Below are 19,844 nucleotides of genomic sequence, written 5' to 3' on the forward strand. Positions count from 1 at the left end.
TAGACTGTGAATGAGTCTACAGAAACTATAACATTTTCAATAAAACTTTTATAATTAAAAGGATCCTCTGGATTTTTTTTTTTTTTTTTTGGTAGTAAATTGAAAAATCCAGAAAAGAGTGCCCTTGGCCAGTTCTTACTTGGTGTTGTTTTCCTCTCTGTACAGGTCAAATACTAGGGGTGCATTTCCCACTACATTCTTAGAATTTGTTTAAAGGGTTTTGGGGGTTGAGTGAACACAATTGAAAGGAAGGAGGATTTAGAGAAAATGCAGAGAGACAAAGAGAACATGGGGAAAGTGATAGAGGTGGAGATTGAGAAAAACTGGGAAGATTTAATGACAACATGGGAAAAGAATTTACTGAAAGAAGGAGAAGTTGAGAAATTGATGAAAGCACATAGAAACTTTACATTCAGAGTCCCAATACTATCATACAGGCCCTGACAATAGACACTTTGAAGAGGATCCAGAATCTGTGAAAAATAGTGGATAATCAATTGTATACATTTCTAATATTTCTGGGAAAATCGGTTTGCTCTTTCCATATGCTTGTGTAAGCTAAAATTCTGCATTCCAGAAGTACTGTAGGCAGGAAAAGACAGGAAAGTGAATTTGCCTGTAATTACAGATTGTGACAGCTGACTTTCAGAAGGTGCATGTTATTTAGTTACAGTTTTTGCATGTTTGTTCACTTGAACCCTGATTAAAATAACAGGACAAAGTGGAGGGAATGCAAGGGAAAACCTCAAGAGTGACTAGGTGGATGGAGGGACTGATTTATAAGGAAAGCTAAGAAACGAAAACAAAAAAATAGATGTCTAGCTTCACAGAGCTAGCACACTAAGGCTAGAAATTCAAGGACCTAGCTACTGTAGTACATGCTTGGGGGCTCAGATGGGATTGTAGCCAGGGCTGCTAGCCCCTCCTACTTCTTGTGCTGCAGCAACAACACTTCTATTTTGGGTGCACTAGTGCAGTCAGAGCTAGCATGGGCATGTCTCCTCAAGCTGGGAATCTCCTAGCTCTACTGCAGACATACCCTAGAGACACCAAAGCAGGGTACATAGCTGTCTGCTGGTATTTGAAGGGAGTGACAATGAGGATCAGATTGTGCCTGCCCCCCATGGGTATGTGAAAGGGAAAAGGCATAAGGGGCACTCCCCTCCCTGCAGTCTCTTGTGCCACTGCTGGGCAAGATTCTAACACAGTCCCCATTCTGTTCAGGTAGCACAAAGAATGCTCCCTCTAGGCTAATGCCTACAGTGGTACTAGCTTCTACAAAGAGGCGTGGACAGGCAAGGATGGGGCTGTGGTCCTTCCTTCTCTGCACCAGTCAGTAGATCCATCTCCATGGAGAAGGGAGCACATATTGCACCTTATCAAATGGCAGCACTTCCCCTGTTCTCCCATTGTGCTTGCAGCATGCTCTGCTTCTTGGGAATGTCTAGTCAGGCCTGGTCTATACTACGGCATTAGATTGACATATGCCACATTAGGTTGAATTTATAATGTGCGTGTCTACACTATCAGCCCTTTCTGCCGACCTAAAGGGCTTGTAAAATCGACGCCTGTACCCCACTTCAGTGAGAGGAGCGGCACGAGAGTCGACCTTCCTGGGTCGAATTAGGTAGTGTAGACACAACGCTGTGTAATTGGATGGGTCTGGCCTCCGGGAGGTGTCCCAGAGTGCTCCAATATGACCACTCTGGACAGCATTTTGAACTCCACTGCACTTCAGCCAGGTATACAGGAAAAGCCCCGGGAACTTCTGAATTTCATTTCCTGTTTGATCAGCATGGAGAGCTCACTACCACAGCTGACCATGCCTGCTCAGGGCCGCAAATGCTCTCCAGCATAGAGGATACATGAGACACTGGATTTGATTGCTGTGTGGGGAGAAGAGTCTGTGCAGGCAGCGCTACAAACCACCAGAAGAAATGCTGACATCTATGCTAAAACTGCACAGAGGAGGGGGGTGGGGTAAAGGCTACACTAGGGACACACAGCAGTGCCATGTGAAAATAAAGGAGCTCAGGCAAGCATACCTGAAGTCAAGGGAGGTGAATAGTTGCTCCGGTTCTGAGCCACAGACATGCCACTTCTATGAGCAGATACATGCAATTCCAGGCGGGGACCCCACCAGTACCCCAACAGGCTCTATAAATACCACCCAGGGGATTCAGGTGGCCACGGGCAACAACGAGGAGGACATTGTTGATGAGGAAGAGGAGGAGGAGGAGGAGAATGTGCAGCAGGCAAGCGGAGGATCCATTCTTCCTGACAGCCAGGACCTTTTCCTAACTCTGGAGCCAATCCCCTCCTGGGACCTACTGTTGCAGGACTCTGATGGTGGGGAAGGCACCTTTGGTGAATGCGCACTTGCACTTAACCCCTGAAGTGTGATTATAATTGTAGTTAATGTTTAATTTGAGGTAAACAATTGAGATACAGTAGCGGCCAGTCCAGCTACACAAAGGATGCTCCCCAGAAAAGCCTGTTTATGTGCCAGGACTTTCCCCACCAAAAAATATCCCTGGGTGTGCCCTGACACAACCTCCCCTTTCTTGTCGGCTCACCTTGCCTGCCTGCAAACCGAAATCTGCTGCCCAGCATTCTGCCATGTGTTGTACCTTACTGGTAGGCGCTTCTTTTAGAAGACAAAATGTGGCCACGTATCTCAGGGAATGTATTTACTGCTGTGAAGTGTTTCATTCATTGCAAGAGTTAACCTTCTGTTTTCAACAATGTATGTTTTTCCTTGCAGCTGCAACATTGTCTGTGGGTGCTTCCTCCACAGCAGCACAATGGCTGTCCCAGATTAGAAGACGAAAAAAGCAGACAAGGGAAGACATGTTCTGTGATTTGATGCGTTCCTCCGAGACTGACAGGGCCCAGCTGAATGCATAGAGGCTTACACTCTTGGAGAGCATGCACACCAACCAAGAGGGCAGGAAAACATGCAGGGATCAAGAGCGTGACATGCAAGAGGAGATGTTGTGGCTTATGGGGGAGCAAACAGACATGCTGAGGTGTCTGGTTGAGGTGCAGGAAAGGCAGCTAGAGCTTAGAGTCCCACTGCACCCAATGATGAACCAGCTGCCCTCCTCACCAAGTTCCATATTCTCCTCTCCCACACATCCTAGAATGTGGAGCGGTGGGGGAAAAGCTTCATTATCCCTTGAACTCAACTCCAGGAGACGGTTCATGGTCTCATTCCCACAGCTTTGATTGCTAGACAGTGCAATTGTAGTAAGCTATGTGTTCTTGCCTCTCCCCCCATGTTATCAGGCCCTTAAACCCCGGTTATCTTTGCTATTCATTGCTGTCTTTGTTCATTAGCATAATAAAAATGCATAAATTGAGGACAAGAGGCTCTTTATACACTGTGGTTGGTGGGGGTTTAGTTTACAGAGCAGTACATGCAAAAAAGGGAAAGGAACTACACACACCTCTGTCACATCAGTGTTGGATCATTCATGAAACTGGTTTCAAAGCCTCTCAGAGATGCAGTGCACCTCAGTGTGCTCTTCTTATTGCCCTGGTGTCTGACTGCTCAAAATGGGCTGCCAGGCCATCTGCCTCAACCCCCACACCCCACCAGAAAGTTTTCCCCCTTACTTTCACAGATATTATGGAGCACACAGCAAGCAGCAACAACATGGGAATATTGCTTTTGATGAGGTCTAACCTAGTGAGTAAACTGCGCCAGCGGCCCTTTAAACATCCAAAGGCACATTCTACCACCATTCTGCACTTGTTCAGCCTATGGTTGAACTGCTCCTTACTGCTGTCCAGGCTGCCTGTATATGGCTTCATGAGCCACAAGAGCATGGGGTAAGCTGCGTCTCCAAGGATAACTATTGGTATTTCAACATCACCAATGGTAATTTTCCTGTCTGGGAGGAAAGTTCCTTCTTGCAGCTGTTCGAACAGCCCAGAGTTCCCAAAGATGCGCGCGTCATGTACCTTTCCCGACCATCCCACGTTGATGTCTGTGAAACGGCCTTTGTGATCCACTAGCACTTGCAACACCATTGAGAAGTACCCCTTGCGGTTTATGTACTCTTTGGCAAGGTGGTCTGGTGCCAAGATAGGGATGTGTATTCCGTCTATCGCCCCACCACAGTTTGGGAAATGTGCAGGACAGAGTGGATGGCTTTGCCACGATGGGGTTTCCTGAGTCATTACCCTTCTTAGCAGAAGTGAATTGATTGCCCTGGCTACTTGGATCACAGCAGCCCTCACAGTAGATTTACCCACTCCAAAATTGTTCCCAACTGACCAGTAGCAATCTGGCATTGCAAGCTTCCACAAGGCTATCGCCACTCACTTCTCAACTGTCATAGCAGGTCTCATTTTGGTATTTCTGCACTTCAGGGCTGGGGAAAGCAATTCATAAAGTTCCATGAAAGTGGCCTTACACATTTGAAAGTTATGCAGCCACTGCTCCTAATCCCATACCTCCATAATTATGTGGTCCCATCAGTCTGCTTGTTTCCTGGGCCTAGAAGCGGTGTTCCACTGGGTCAACAAGCCCGGCTGCTGCTGCCAGCATGTGCTAATTGCTCCATTCCATGGCTTCCAGCACGGCTATTTGCGTGGCATCACAGTCCTCCACGCAGCAGCTCCTGGCTAGGCTCTGCAAATACCGCAGGATGATGCACGAGCTGTTTGCAACGCTCACAACAACAGCGTATAGCTGAGCGGGGTTCATGCTTGCCATGCTATGGTGTCTGCATGAGTAACCCAGGCTTAGGCATGAAAATGGCGGAGGGAGGGATAGAGGCAGGGAGAAGGCAAGTGCATCATAGGAGGCTGACAATATGTACCCAAAACAACTCATGAAAACGTTTTTGTCCCATCAGGTATTGGGAGCCTAACCCAGAATTCCAATCAGCAGCAGGAACTGTGGGATAGCTGCCCACTGTGCATCGCTCCATGAGTCGATGCTTGCCATGATAGTGAGGATGTGGTCTGCTGACTGAAAGTGCATAGTGAGAACATGCAGCGTTGACTTGTAAAATTGGAGGCTAAATGTTGATTTAAATAAATTAGACCTAATTTCATAGTGTAGACATGCCCTAAGATGGGGGCACTTCTATTGCACTCCACCAAGGCCTGTGGCTTAAGGCCCCAAGAAAGGGGAGGAATTATTTAGGATATAATTTAGGTATAAAAATTTATAGAATAGGATGGTACAAGGGGAAATAACTAGGAATAATGGAGTGAAATTAAGAAAGGGAAAATAAAGGACAAATGTAAAGGAGGGAAAAAATCTTTATGGTGAGGGGTAATATTTTCAGAAGTGCTTAAAGAGCCTAAGACTCATTTTAAAAGTATTTTAGACACTTAGAGCCTAAATCTCATTGAAAGTCAATGGACTTAGTCCCTTAAACCACTCAAGTGCTTTTGAAAATTTTAGCCAAGATCTATTGGATTATGGAAGTCTTCCAAAAGAATTAGTTGAACTCCTATTATTTGGGACATTACAAAAAAAAAAAAAACACCTAGATTGGACAAAGCACCAGACTATGTCCTATAGGAAGAAAACTTGCACTGGCAGGTAGATGGTTAGATTGTTTTAATAGTATCATAAAACTAGAGCAGGAAAAAACATGAATTTATAAAGAATAGCTATGGAGTAATCACAGTTGTTCATTTTAAACGTTAAGCACAAAAAGCAAAAATCTCTTAATTTCCAAATATATTATGCTATCACTGCTGGTATTTTTTTGCAGACACACTATAATGTCTCCTAACTATATGGTGGAAATTCTTAAATTATACAACAAGGACCCTGAAAATTTCTGCCCCTGAGCACATGCGCTGCTGCCTCAGGCAAGTGTTCAGGTGCTTATCTCATGCCTAAGCCCCAGCATGATCCTTAACCAGATGGAGGTAAGTGTTTCCATGCCTTTCTCGTGGAGCCTGATCCAGTAGGTGTGCTCTGAGCATACCTAACTCTGCACAGAATGGTCATGGGTGGGAGAAAGAGGAGGCTTCCCTTATAAACTCTAGCCCAGGGTGGGAAGCCCAGATTCAATTCCACCATCTGTTACCTGCGAAAACCTTAGGGCACCCCACCTATACCCTATCGAGGGCTCAGGGCATGACCTGGTTAATTTAAGTACCCTCACCCATTCCTTACTGAGGGCTCGGGGTGTAAGGCACCTACCTTTACCCATGGGGCTCAGAGAAAAACCTGGTCAATTTAAGTATTTGCCCTTTCCCACAGGGTTTAGGGCTCTATGGGTCTGTGGGATCTTTTCCCAGTGAAAGAGCCTTACACTAAACATTATTTATTAGCAATACACACAGAGAACATATATGCCAAGCAAATGTCTTATGTTCACTGCTCCCAATATACAGACAAACTTCACCCGATGGCCAGTCAGGATTCACTTGTCTGTGGATGCTGACGATGCCTCTGCATGTCACGGTCATGCAAAGGGCTCAGAGATCTAGCAGCTTGATGTTGAACTGCAGTTCAGAGATGATTCCCAAATATGTAAAACTAGCTACCTCTTTTAACTTCACTAAACCTATCACATTATTCAATACCCCCAGGTAACAAAATGTAACCAGTTGTGCACTGGCACTTATGTTTCCTCATCCCTGCTCAAATCTTTTTTTACATTTTATCTTTCATACCTGAATTGCAACTTATTTATGACCTTTATTTGTGCAGATGGTCAGCATAAGAGAAGCCCTGACCAGCGAATTTATCTATTTTACCATTTGTTGGGGGTCTTTCTGTACCTCCCTAAACTTCCCAGTGCTTGGGTGTCTCTACTTTACAACCCTGGGTGTTATAATGCTTGTTAGGGGCATTCCTGAGGTGGGGGTGCCTTAGCAGCAGGAGAGCATTTTTCTTAATTTTAGTGGTGAAGTCTCTGAGTTTCACACAAGGCTAGTTTAGTATGGGGGTGAGTTAAGTCCAAGGCCTACACCTCTGTCTGATGAGACAAAGGGATTTGAATAGGGTTCTCCCACTTCTCAAATAAGTGCCCTACACACGGGACTATGGAGTCATTCTCACACTCTCTCTGGCCCAGCATATAAAAAAAAAAATTAAATATGCAAAGTGGAAAATCTTCACCAAGAGAGCTTGAGAGAGACCCACATCAGACCAGCCCATATTTAGAGCACTCTTCTGCAGCGTGGGAGACAAGTTCAAATCCCTTCTCCACATCAGGCAGGAGAACAGACGAACACAAGTTTCCCAAATCCTAGGTGAGTGCCCTAACCACTGTGCTAAACAGAAGCCTCCTTCTCTTCCTTCCTCACCCACTTTGTATGGAGTTCACTGCGCTGCCAGTGTTCTTGCAAGAAACAGCTCAGACACCAAAGATGTCTAACTCCAGAAGATAGTTGCCAGCTACAGATAAAATGTAATAGGTGCCTAATTCTGAGGGGGCAGAGTTTAGGGCACACCCCTCTCATTAGCAACTCCCATTGGCTAATATAAGCAGCTACTCACCTAGTGTAGATTCTATTCTTAGGCATTTATCTCTTTGAATGTGTTTGTCATAAATATAAAGGGAAGGGTAAACACCTTTAAATTCCTCCTGGCCAGAGGAAAAACCCTTTCACCTGTAAAGCGTTAAGAAGCTAAGACAACCTTGCTGGCACCTGACCAAAAGGAGCAATGAGGAGACAAGATATTTTCAAAAGCTTCGGGAGGGAGAAATAAAGCCTCTCTCTCTGTCTGTGTGATGTTTTTGCTGGGGATAGAACAGGAATGGAGTCTTAGAACTTAGTAAGTAATCTAGCTTGATAGGCGTTAGATTCTGATTCCTTTAAATGGCTGGGAAAATAAGCTGTGCTGAATGGAATGTAGATTCCTGTTTTTGTGTCTTTTTGTAACTTAAGGTTTTGCCTAAAGGGATTCTCTATGTTTTGAATCTAATTACCCTGTAAGGTATTCACTATCCTGATTTTACAGAAGTGATTCTTTTTCTTCTATTAAAATTCTTCTTTTAAGAATGATTGCTTTTTCATTGTTCTTAAGATCCAAGGGTTTGGGTCTGTGTTCACCTATGCAAATTGGTGAGGATTTTTATCAAGCCTTCCCCAGGAAAGGGTGTGTAAAGGTTGGGAGGATTTTTGGGGGGAAAGATGTTTCCAAATGGGCTCTTTCCCAATTATATACCTGTTAGATGTTTGGTGGTGGCATCAATAAAGTCCAAGGGCAAAAGGTAAAATAGTTTGTACTTTGGAGAAGTTTTAACCTAAGCTGGTAAAAGTAAGCTTTGGAGATTTTCATGCAGGCCCCCCACCATCTGTACCCTAGAGTTCAGAGTGGGGAAGGAACCTTGACGGCACTGCATAGGGAGCACAGGCAACTAACCCAGGGTTTGTGGGGTCCACTGATTTTCAAGGTGCCTATAAGGCACTTTGGGTATGTCTACACTGCAATGTAAGCCTAGGGTTAGGAGACCCGGGGGGTGTTAACCTAGGGCTTGGAGTGTTTACACTTATTTGTAACCCCAGGTTAGGAATTGTTGAACCTTGGGTCAAATCTGGGGCTCCAGTGTCCACACAGCATTATGAGGGCCTAAGTCCAATCACCCACGTTCCAGACTTCCTAGCACCCTTCCAAAACGTGACCACCCTAGCCCTTTGTTCATGGTGCAGCGTGGGTAAACTTGACTGTCCATAACACTCAATTAAGACTTCTACAGATTATTTGTGATAAAATAGTACCTAGAAGCCCTAATCACAGACCAGGACCCCATTGTGCTAGGTGCTGTACAAACGCAGAACAAGAAGACAGACCCTGCCCCCAAAAACTCATCTAACCTCGTACATGGAAGATCCTTATCACTTCCTAGTATTCTGTGGTATAAGTCTTTAAGTTACTTGCTGAACTTCACATAGAATGGGAGTACTTGTGGCACTTTTAGAGACTAACAAATTTATTTGAGCATAAGCTTTTGTGAGCTCAAGCTGACTTCATCAGCTGCATTCAATTAAGTGAGCTGTAGCTCACGAAAGCTCATGCTCAAATAAATTGGTTAGTCTCTAAGGTGCCACAAGTACTCCTTTTCTTTTTACTGTAGGAAATAAAAACTTTCTAGTACAAACAAAATTCCATAGAGGTTAACTAACTTTCAGAAATGATGCTCAAAATCTCCAGAGAAGCTCAGCTGAGCAAATTGCATACAAATCACTCCTTAGTCAACATAATACACTTACCAAAGCTAGTCTTGACTGGCTGTCACTAGAAACCTAATCATTTTCACAAGCAAGTCTGAATCAGTGTCAGAAAAAATCCAGCAGCACTTACAACTGAAGGACAAGACCAATGTAACTGAACAAAGAGTGCCACTCAGTGAATAAACTGAAAAGCATTAGCCAGTCATTTCAAAAACTGCATCATTAAAGGGCAACATGCAGCTTAATGCTTTAAAAAACTCTAACTGTTACTTAAGCTTAACTCACTTAAAACCTATTTTCCAAATATCTTCTTTCACTATAATATTTTCATTCAAAAGAATTCCCATTTCTGTTTTCCATTTCGTGCTCACATGGACATCTCTATTTTATGCACATCATAACAGTGTGGCTGTTGTGCATGCTGGTTGGTTAGCTCACTTTGTCCTCAGGTTTTGCAGACTTCATAAAAAACTGCACACACCCTGAAACACTTTATTCTGTACATATTCAGTTCCCGTTTTATTTAAAAAAATTGGAAGCCATATCCTAGCTTTGAATATACATGACGGCTCCACTGAGTTCAATGAAAGCTGCATGTACATAGAATATGGCCCTGAATGTCTAGTCTAAATTAGGGCCCAATTCTTAATACCTGCTTAAAGATACTGTGCACCCACAAGTCGTATTGATTTAAATGGAAAGTGAGAGAACCCAGTCCTCTGCTGATACTCAGCATGTTGCACAATCAGGCGCTTAAACTTTTTGTGACCTTTTAAAAGAAACTAAGGCAGATATTTGCACAGGAACCAGGGAATCGAGGGGAGACACCAGTGGTGGTGCTGTGTAACTATTTGATAACACAGACCAAAAATACATATAGCATCATCTCTCTTCTTTGAAATTATCTTTGAAATAAAGATTGATTTATTGTTTCTGTAATTTGACAAGAAATGAATTTTAACACCATTGTTTCAAGTCTGTTCTTTTCACATCCATTTAAATGAGATGAAAACTGATCAGGGAGATTTAAAATGTCTTAATGAAACACACAGCAAAATTTGTCTTCCCCAGAAAGAGCTTAAAAATGAATAAATGCCAAATGGTGGATTTGCTGTCTTCACCCAGATAAGTGCAACGTGGGGCAAATCTGGGTGCTGCTTTGTCTATACCCGCTGGTGCTGCTGACACTATTGCAATTGTTCATTTTGCTCTTGATGGTATTGCTAGCACTCCTGCTGTTCCCTTTGGGGCTGATATTCTTTCTATTTCAGAGTAGCAGCCCTGGTAGTCTGTATTCGCAAAAAGAACAGGAGGACTTGTGGCACCTTAGAGACGAACACAGTTATTTGAGCATAAGCTTTCGTGAGCTACAGCTCACTTCATCGGATGCATTCAGTGGAAAATAGAGTGGGGTATATAAATCTCCCCACTATTCTTTCTATTGACATTGCTGCTGCCATTGCTCTTGATGTCATTGCTACCTGGGCCGCTGGTACAGCGGCTGGTGGCGCTGCTGCTCTGGGTGGTCCTATTCTTGCCGCACCTCCTGGAAGCGTGGGTGCTCCCCACTATTGCTGTTCTTAAACCTATTATTATGCCTGGGGTCGCTCCACTTGCGGACGTGTTATTTGCTTCCTAGAGGCCGTAGTCGGGGCCCCAGTGTATATTGTACCAAACGCAGCACAAACTCCCTGCGCTTGAAGAACTTACAATGTAAGTCGACAAGAGCGACACCGGGTGGGGAAACTGAGGCACGGGGGACGACGGTCACGTGCCCGCGGTCACCCAGGAGCTCAGTGTCAGAGCCGGGACTAGCATCCAGGGCTCCTAAGCCCCAAGCGAGCGCCAGGCGAAGCGGCCCCGGCCGCCCATGTGGCGCGCCACCTGGCGAGGCTCTTGCGGGACCTGCCCTGGCACTTGCTGCAGTTCCCGCGGCGGCCCCAGGAGGGGGCGCTGCTGCGGCGGCCGATGCGGGCCGGGCCCGGGCTCCTCGGGCGGCTCCATCCCTGCCGCCGCGCGCCCGCCCGCCCCGCCGCACTCCGTTTCCCAGCGTGCAGCGGGCCCGCGCGCGCTGCCGGAAGTCCCGTGTCGGAGGCCGGGCGCCGCTGCCGCTGCCATGGCGCTGGAGACCCTCTCCCCGGACTGGGACTTCGACCGCTTCGACGACGGCTCCCAGAGTAAGCGCGGGGGGAGGCGCGGGGGCGAGACTCGAGCCCCGGGCCCCTCCCGTCAGCAGCGGGGCGCGGGCAGGAGCCGAAGGGCCGGCGCGCGCGGTGGGGAACGGGGACGGTCGCACCCGGTCCTCCAGCGGCTCCCCCCCGGCACGCGCGCACCCTGCTCGGCCGGGGAGCGAGCGACCGGCTCCGCCCTGGGCCTCTCCCCTGAGGGGCAGCGCGCCTTGCCCGGAGCCGGCCAGTGTCCCCGTCGCTGCTGTGTCTGGCTGCCTGGGCTGAGGGTGGGGTGGCGATCGTAGCAATGTCCGGCCTGGAGAGGTCCCCATCTCCAGCCCCCTGCGCTGCGGCAGGGCCAGGTAACCTGCCCTAGCCCATCCCTGGCGGGCGTCTGCCCCCCCGCCCTTGTTCTTACAGACCGCCAGTGATGGGGCTTCCACCGCCTCCCCGGGAAGCCTGTTCCAGAGCGTCACTGGCGGAAAGTTTTTCCTGGTATCTAACCTGGATCTCCCTTGCTGCAGCGTAAGGCAGTTTACTCCTTCTCCTGGCTTCAGTGGCTACGGAGAGCAATTGGTCAGCTTCCTCTGTACAACAGCCCTTAACATATTTTAAGATTATCATCAGGTCCCCCACTCAGTGGTCTTTTTTTCAAGACTAAACATGACCTTTCCTCATAGGTCAGGTTTTTTAAACCTTTCATCATTTTTGTTGCTCTGGCCTGGACTCTCCAGTTTGTCTACGTCTTTCCGAAAGAAAGACACCCAGAGTTAGACACAGTCCTCCAGCTGAGGCCTCACCAGTCCTGAGTAAAGCAAGACAAGTAGCTCCTTTGTGTTACATTCGACACTCCTGATAATATCCCCTCAGAATATTAGCCTTTTTCGCAATTGCATGGCATTGTTGACTCATATTCAATTTGTGGTTCAAAGGTTCATCTTCCTTTTGTTTCTCCTCCCTCCACATCCCCTAAATCTATTTCAGAGGCTTTAGCAAATGTCCCAAACACTGAGGTGGTAATTAAACATGGGGAGACACTGATTTTCGTCTGGTGTATTTGCATGAATTGTGGATTTTTCCTGTAGAAACAGTGAAGTCTCTTTCGTTGCAGTTTGCTGTCTTGATTAGCCGGATAAGTCATGCAGGAATAAATTAGTTCCGTGATGTGTTTTTGCTGTGGCTGGAAGGGAACTAGAGCATTTGCTTGCAATTTCACTTCAGCTTTTTTTAAAATGATGCTTAACTCTTTGTTAGCCTGCTTGTGTGCCTGTCAAAAATCCATTTTTTCTCTGTCCTTGTAGACAACTTACTTTCTAAACAGACAGTGCATGTGTTGTAAAATGAACGGTCACGCTGCATTAATTACAACAGTTATTACTGAGCAAATATGTCTGTCATGAGCAGATGTTTCACATATACAGTATAAGTTTCCCAAGTGGTTGTCTGTTCATGCTGTATTTATGTTATTTACTTTCAATGAAAACTGACTTGAGGTTTTATTTATAATTTCTGACAATTGTATGCACCGAAAAAGGAAAGGTTAAAGTACAGCTTTTCATAGAACGGTTTCCCAGACATTAGCAGGTGTGTGGAGCTGAGAACCTCTGATATGAGGTACTTCTTTCGCACCAGCTTGATGGAAGACAAGCAGCTTACTTGTCAGTGAGCAAAGTGATAGGAAAACAAAATGGGTATGCCTGTTTTTAAAAGGAAGTCTCTTGTATTCCAAGCAAACTAGATAAAAATCCACGCTATGAAAGATGTTTTTTTTAAACTTAGTCTCATTTAACTTTACAAATAAATCTTATATCTTACTATTAAGTATTATAATTGCTTTAACAGAGGAAAAGGGGGAACCAAATCAGTCTGGTGTAGAATCATAGACTCATAGAAGTGTAGGACTGGAAGGGACCTCGAGAGGTCTTCTAGTCCAGTCCTCTGCACGCAAGGCAGGACTAAATATTATCTAGACCAGGGGTGGGCAAACTATGGCCCACAGGCCGGATCCACCCCCGTCGCGCCACGGGCCCTGCACCACTCCAGGAAGTGGCTGGCACTATGTCCCTGCGGCCCCTGGGGGAGGAGGGGCAGAGGGCTCTGTGCGCTGCCCTTGCATCCAGACACTGCCCCCCGCAGCTCCCATTGGCCAGGAACGGGGAACTGTGGTCAATGGGAGCTTCGGGGGAGGTACCTGCAGGGGAGGGCAGCGTGTGGAGCCCTCTGCCCCCGGCTGCAGGGACGTGGTGCTGGCCGCTTCCCGGAGTGGTGTGGTGCCAGGGTAGGCAGGCAGCCTGCCTGAGCCCCGCTGCACGCCACTACCACCTCGGAGCCGCTCCAGATAAGCGGCGCTGGGCTGGAGCCCGCAGCCCACACCGCAACCCCCTGCCCTGAGACCCCTCCTGCACCCTAACCCCCTGCCCTGAGCCCCTTCCTGCACACTGCACCCCCTCCCACACCCCGCACTCCCTCCTGCACCCCAACCCCCTGCCCCAGTCTTACATTCATGGCCCTGCATGCAATTTCCCCACCCAGATATGGCCCTCAGGCCAAAAAATTTACCCACTCCTGATCTAGACCATCACTGGCAGGTGTTTGTCTAACCTGCTGTTAATGTTGCATTAATGTCACGTATATAACTGGGCTTGGCAGAATCCAGCTTTTATTTTCTTTTGACAGATAATATTGATGTTTATTTTTAAGCACTTTTTCTGTTTTTATATGTCTAAATTTTCACTGTTGCAGGAACTTGTGGGAGGGTTAGAGAAGAATTATACTAGTAGATGTTGAGATTCAAAAGGTTAAGGCTGGATAACCATTAAAACAGAAATTGTCAATATCACATGTCAAAATAAACAAAGTAAATATCCTTATCTCAAATGCTAAGAAGTTCTCAAGAAGCATTCTTTCTACTTGGCCTATCCGTGAATTTTGATTATCGATGGAAATATTTTTTGTTGGTTTGTGTGTGTACGGTGAAATTCATGTTTACCAACAAAAATCTAATCTTTTCATGCCTATATATAACAATGCAGTTCTCATTCATGAATCCTCATGGGATGATGTATACCCAGTATAGAACTACTGCCTGTTTTATTAATGAATATAAATACAATTAGAGAAATTTTATAATCTTCACTATTGAGTAAGGTTTTGCATTCTCCAAATCTTAGTGGTTTCATTTTTAATGGCTGAGAGGAAATTGAATCAATCAAATCTGAGTACAGTTTATAAAGTATTGTCTCTGCACTGATTTCCTATCCTTCTGTATAATATCTGTATCTTCTGAAATAGGATTTTTGTTCATTGCATGGAAATGACAAAATAAGATTTACTGCGTTCTCTGCTGTCCTTCCAATTAGTTTCTCAAATGAGTGAACTTGTCCAAGTGAAGAAAATATTATCTTTGCACCTACATGAGAGGCTACAAACAAAAGCTGCCTTATTATTCAAACTCTTTCTATAACTGCCTGGCAAACAGCTTCTACCAGTTCAGTGGTTGAACATTTCTCTAAATTTGGCAGCCGACGACAGGTACTTCTAAATTGTTCTAGCCTGGATGTTGGCCTGATTGAGAGATGATTAGTAGATGCCATTGTAACAGATTAGCTGCTTCGGGAGGTAAGCATCTAGCCTGGCATTTGTAACTTTTGCCCTTTGGATGGTTACCTTCACAATCATAAGAGCTAGAAATGTTTATATTCAGTTAAAGCTTAATCCTATAGAAACCAATGGATATCTGCCCCACTTCCAGGAAGTGGCAAGCTTTCTACTTGCCTCTTGTGAATGTACTTTTTCAAATACTGAGGTAGCTACCAAATTCCTTCAGTATCCAATTGAACCTACTCTGGCCCTGATTCTGAAAATATCTATGTATGTGGTTAATTTTATTCTCATGAGTAGCCCAATTGAAATCAATGGGACTACTTATATGCTTAATGTTTTTGTGTGTATGTTTGCGGCATCAAAGCTTATATTTTGCCCACTTAATTGTTTTTTATGGGGACAAGATAGAACAGCTGTTTTTCTATTCTACAGGATGCTGCACATCAGTGGTGGAATAGTGTGATTCTTGTTAATATCATTTATAAAGTATTTTCTCTGCACTGGCTCCCAGGGAAAAAAAACTTATTGCACGCATTTCACCCACAGCAATGAATATATAGCAAAACTATTTCCTTCAGATGTATCAGGTCCTCATATGGCACTGTGCATTTGACTCTAGATGGCATTATGTATTTTGAGGGATTTCTGTTAAGCTTGCATAGCATTATACAAAGTTGTTGCCACCTCTACGTTAATCCATTTGCTATGATGCGGTGTGCACATTTAATTGTAAACATCGACCACAATCGCAGTTTTGCTTTTGTTCTTATTACAATGGATCACTGGTTCTGTTTGAATCGATGCCTTACTGTTTTTAATAGTGAGAGTTGCATGTTGATTTTTTTTTTATTGGTATATATATTTGTGTGCAAGGACTCAGGGGGCGCAACTATTACAGACACAAAAAAGGCAGGTACAGTCAAATAAGTTTGAAAACCACTGATCTAGGCTGTAAAGTCTTTGGGGCAAGTATTCCATTTCTTCGGGGCATTTTAACTACAGTAGAACCTTAGAGTTATGAACTGACCAGTCAACCATGCATTTTATTTGGAGCCAGAAGTACGCAATCAGGCAGCAGCAGAGACCAAAAAAAAAAAAGAGAGAGAGCAAATACAGTACAGTACTGGATTAAATGTAAACTACTAAAAAAGTAGTGTTTTTCTTCTGCGTGGTAAATTTTCAAAGATGTATTAAGTCAATGTTCAGTTGTAAATTGTTGAAAGAACAACCGTAACGTTTTGTTCAGAGTTATGAACATTTCAGAGTTATGAACAACCTCCATTCCCGAGGTGTTCGTAACTCTGAGGTTCTACTGTATCGCAAAGTGCCTTGAGCTCATATAACACTAAATAAAAAATAAAGAACCCTTCAGCTTAGTGGGTATTGTGTTAATGTAAAGTTTTATTGCTTGATTTGCCCAGTTTGACTTTGTATAACTGTCATTTTTAGGTAGCTTTATTTTCAACAAACACTAAAATATTCTAAAGTGGTGGTATAATTACTGTTGCTTTCTTCTACCATTGGGGAGGATACCGTAGTCCTAACACACAGTGGAAGCTGAATCCTTGCTTTATATGCAATACTCAACTCAGTCTTAACTATGGAGCAGTAATCTGTGACACTGTAGTAACAAGTATACCTTTTTGTATATTTTGATGAATCCAGGTAAATCAGAAATATGGCACTCATTCAGATTTTTGATTTTTAAATACTGTATCATGGTGAAAATAAGTGGAATTTATAAAGATAAGTGACCTGCATACGTAATTTACCAACTTACACAAATATTCTTTATATTTGTGCAGTAGAAAGTTGCTCGCATATATCACCACTTTTGGCAGTGAGTGGGCTGCCACACTTCATTTAGCCATCTAATTTCTGAGTGGTGGTAGAACAGAATACTCTGACAGAGGGAGAGTTAGCTTGAAGGTTAGAATTCTGGGTGGTGACTTAAGACAACATAATCCTGCAATCAAAGTAGGAGGTAGTGGTGGAAACGGCTATTTTTAATGCAGTTACCAGTGAGTTCTAAGAAGTGATAAGACGCTCATTGCCTCAAGGGTATAATATTACCATAGATGTTTGGCTAGAGGGATCTCTCTTTCAGTTAATGTGCAATATTAAGTAACAGATGTCATAACTTATGTTGTCCATATATGCTGTCTCCTTAGTATCTTCATGTTGTAAAGTTGACATCTCTGGTAATTTAGCTTGTTTAAGGTCAGTCTTGAAAATGTCATTTTTTAGTTTATGCATAATGGTTTTGCTGCTCCTGGCAAATAACATAACTTCCCTTTAAATTGATACATTTGAGTTTAAAATCTCATTATAAGCAAGGGAAAAACTTGCATCTTCTTGGTGTCAACCTTGTTAACTGAAAGTGATTTAAGGAGACAATGTTATAAACTAAATAACAGATTAAACTAGATCTTACTTTAAATAATCTGTAGGATATTCCAGTTCAGTGAGTATCCTGTAGAGTACTTTAACTTTATGATACTACATAAATATTACTATTTACTCTTAGAAATTCATGCTGAAGTACAGTTGAAGAATTATGGGAAATTTCTTGAGGAGTATACTTCTCAGCTGAGGAGAATAGAAGATGCATTGGATGACTCAGTTGGAGATGTTTGGGACTTCAAACTTGATCCTATAGCATTAAAGGTCTGTATATATTTAATGCATATTGGAATTATCTATGTCTTCTACAAATTAAAATAATGCATTTCGGAGGCATTCAGTTGTGATTTCACTAATGATTCTCTGGAATGATCAGATTTATTGGGCAAATATTTTCATATTCAATCAATACAAAACTGTCAAATTAAATGGAGAAATTTGATTGTCCAGTAGCTTCTAGTTCTGTTACCAAGCATCTATGAAAAGCCTTCAGATGGAGCCCTCATTTCAGAATACAATATTTATTCTCTCCTGGGCTGCATGAGAATCATAAGGCTGAAGCTGTTGGTGTCATGGTGTGCTAATCTGGAAGCCAAAAAAAATCTCTTGCTTGCAAATGAGTTGTATAGTTGGAAGAGAGTTTGAAGGTATTGCAAGGTCTCTGCCGTTGAACTCTACTAGTCAGATTTCTGAGCTGCATTTATGAGAGAGTAGAATCATCCTGAGGGTATGGTCTTGGCCTAATGGCCTCTTTATCTCCCTATCTGATCAGTGGAATGCCGTTGTCAGCCAAGTTTTGCCTGCATATTTCAGGCTTTAGAGTTTTCTTCCCCAAATGACCTAGGGCAGGTTGTTCTCTGATTGTGTTGGGATGCTAAATGAGTCCTGTCCCTCCATCATTGATAATTAGGATCTTTAGAGCCTAGATAGCGATTGTGTTGGTCGGACACAAACTCTCTGGAAAAGGGTGCTTGCAGGGTGTCTAATTTGGCAATCTACAGCTGCTGGAAAAAGTGTACACCATCTCTTTCTTGTATCCTGTTCAAACCTTTTAGAAGTGTTAGTAACCACTGGCTGTAGAGTCTAGGATGTTCATGGCACTTCTATGGGCCAGTAGCCATTGTGCCTTTTGTCAGGAGTGGACCTGAAGCCTTTTTTAGTTGTGATTTATTTAAAGTGATGCTTCTGTTGGTAGAGCTAAATAGAACTATAAACTTTTTTGAATCTTACAAGTTACAGAGAACTGTTTCAAATATCTTTCTAATAAAGTTACCTTCAGGTAAAATATTTAAAAGTATATTAGTATTAAGATATTTTTAAAAAGCTAAAACAAAAATATTTTTGAGGCTAAGGTTACACTGTAATCAGTCACTTATATATATTTTCCCTTTACCCTGGAAAGGAAAAGGTCCATGCAATTGTGCCCTTATATTTGTTCAGTTTTTTAATTGTGCCCCAAAATTTTCCCCAACCCATTTTAACCATAAAATAGCAAATCATTGATGATTGTAGGAGAATATAATTTCACATTTTTTTCTCTGTCCTTTGGAGCTTAGTGAAAGAATCCTACATTCTGAGCAGTTCAAGGAACCAAATTCTTGCATACAATTCTTGTTCTGTACAGAAGAACAGACTATATGAGCACAGTGGTGTAAACTGAGCCATGCACAGATATACTTGCAACTAAAATACAAGTTAGGTTACATTTTGTCTCAATAGCCTCAAGAACTGCATTTTAAAGGAGGGGCAACCCCCCCCCCCACACACAATAGTCATCCTCCCTTAAAAGCCAGTTATTTCTCTGGTCACAAACTTCCTGTCCTTCATGAAGTACAAGATATTAGTTCTTTTTTTATGTTGAATTTACAGGCATTATTTAAAAACAGAATTTAACTTTTATCCCCTTCTGGAACATGCCTGCCTAGAGGGCTAAACTTTGAACTTGTGCATCCAGTCTCAGTGTTAGTGTGCACAAATGGGCTGGAAAAGCTCTTGGCTGACTTTCAAATCCAAAATAGGTGTTTATATATGCAAATACATGTCTTGCCTGCACAAATAAGTATGCACACATTTTTGTGATTGCAAGATTAGAAGCCATTTAAACATTGGGCCCAGTACATTTGTCTTACAGCAGTCAGGACTTTTTGCTTTAATATTTCTATAATTGTTATAAATTTCATATAGTTCATTTGTCTTTTACCCTTACATACCTTCACGAAATAGGACTTGATGAGTCTATGTAGTATGAGAACTGGATATTTCCTCCATGGTAGCGTGCCAGTAGCATACACTTAGTGTCTTTTTGGTACTGAGTGCATTTGGAACTAGGTTGAAAAAATTAAGTTGCTTAACATAATCACATAAATGGTGATTCCTTTTAGTAATTAAACATATGCTTTTTTAAAGAAAGTCTTCTAATATTTCTATTTTTTAATTAATGTTTAGCTTTTGCCCTATGAACAGTCTTCCCTGCTGGAGCTCATAAATACAGAAAACAAGGTAAAATGCTTT

General features: G+C 43.4%; 1 protein-coding gene across 6 annotated transcripts in view; it reads left to right on the plus strand.

The window, feature by feature from the left end:
* The first annotated feature begins 11,225 nt into the window (after positions 1-11,225).
* Positions 11,226-19,844, plus strand: part of WASHC4 (WASH complex subunit 4) — a 62,359-nt gene continuing 53,740 nt past the window's right edge. For all 6 annotated transcript variants that reach the window (XR_013347342.1, XR_013347345.1, XR_013347343.1 and 3 more), the window contains exons 1-3: positions 11,226-11,336; positions 17,458-17,597; positions 19,779-19,832. Coding sequence is in view for 3 of the 6 variants with exons in the window: in XM_077828731.1 (XP_077684857.1) it covers positions 11,276-11,336; positions 17,458-17,597; positions 19,779-19,832 (255 nt within the window). In the remaining 3 variants the exon portion in view is untranslated. The remainder of the gene's footprint in view (positions 11,337-17,457; positions 17,598-19,778; positions 19,833-19,844) is intronic.

The sequence above is a fragment of the Eretmochelys imbricata genome, chromosome 1, assembly GCF_965152235.1.
Source record: "Eretmochelys imbricata isolate rEreImb1 chromosome 1, rEreImb1.hap1, whole genome shotgun sequence".
In the NCBI taxonomy this organism is placed as follows: domain Eukaryota; kingdom Metazoa; phylum Chordata; order Testudines; family Cheloniidae; genus Eretmochelys; species Eretmochelys imbricata.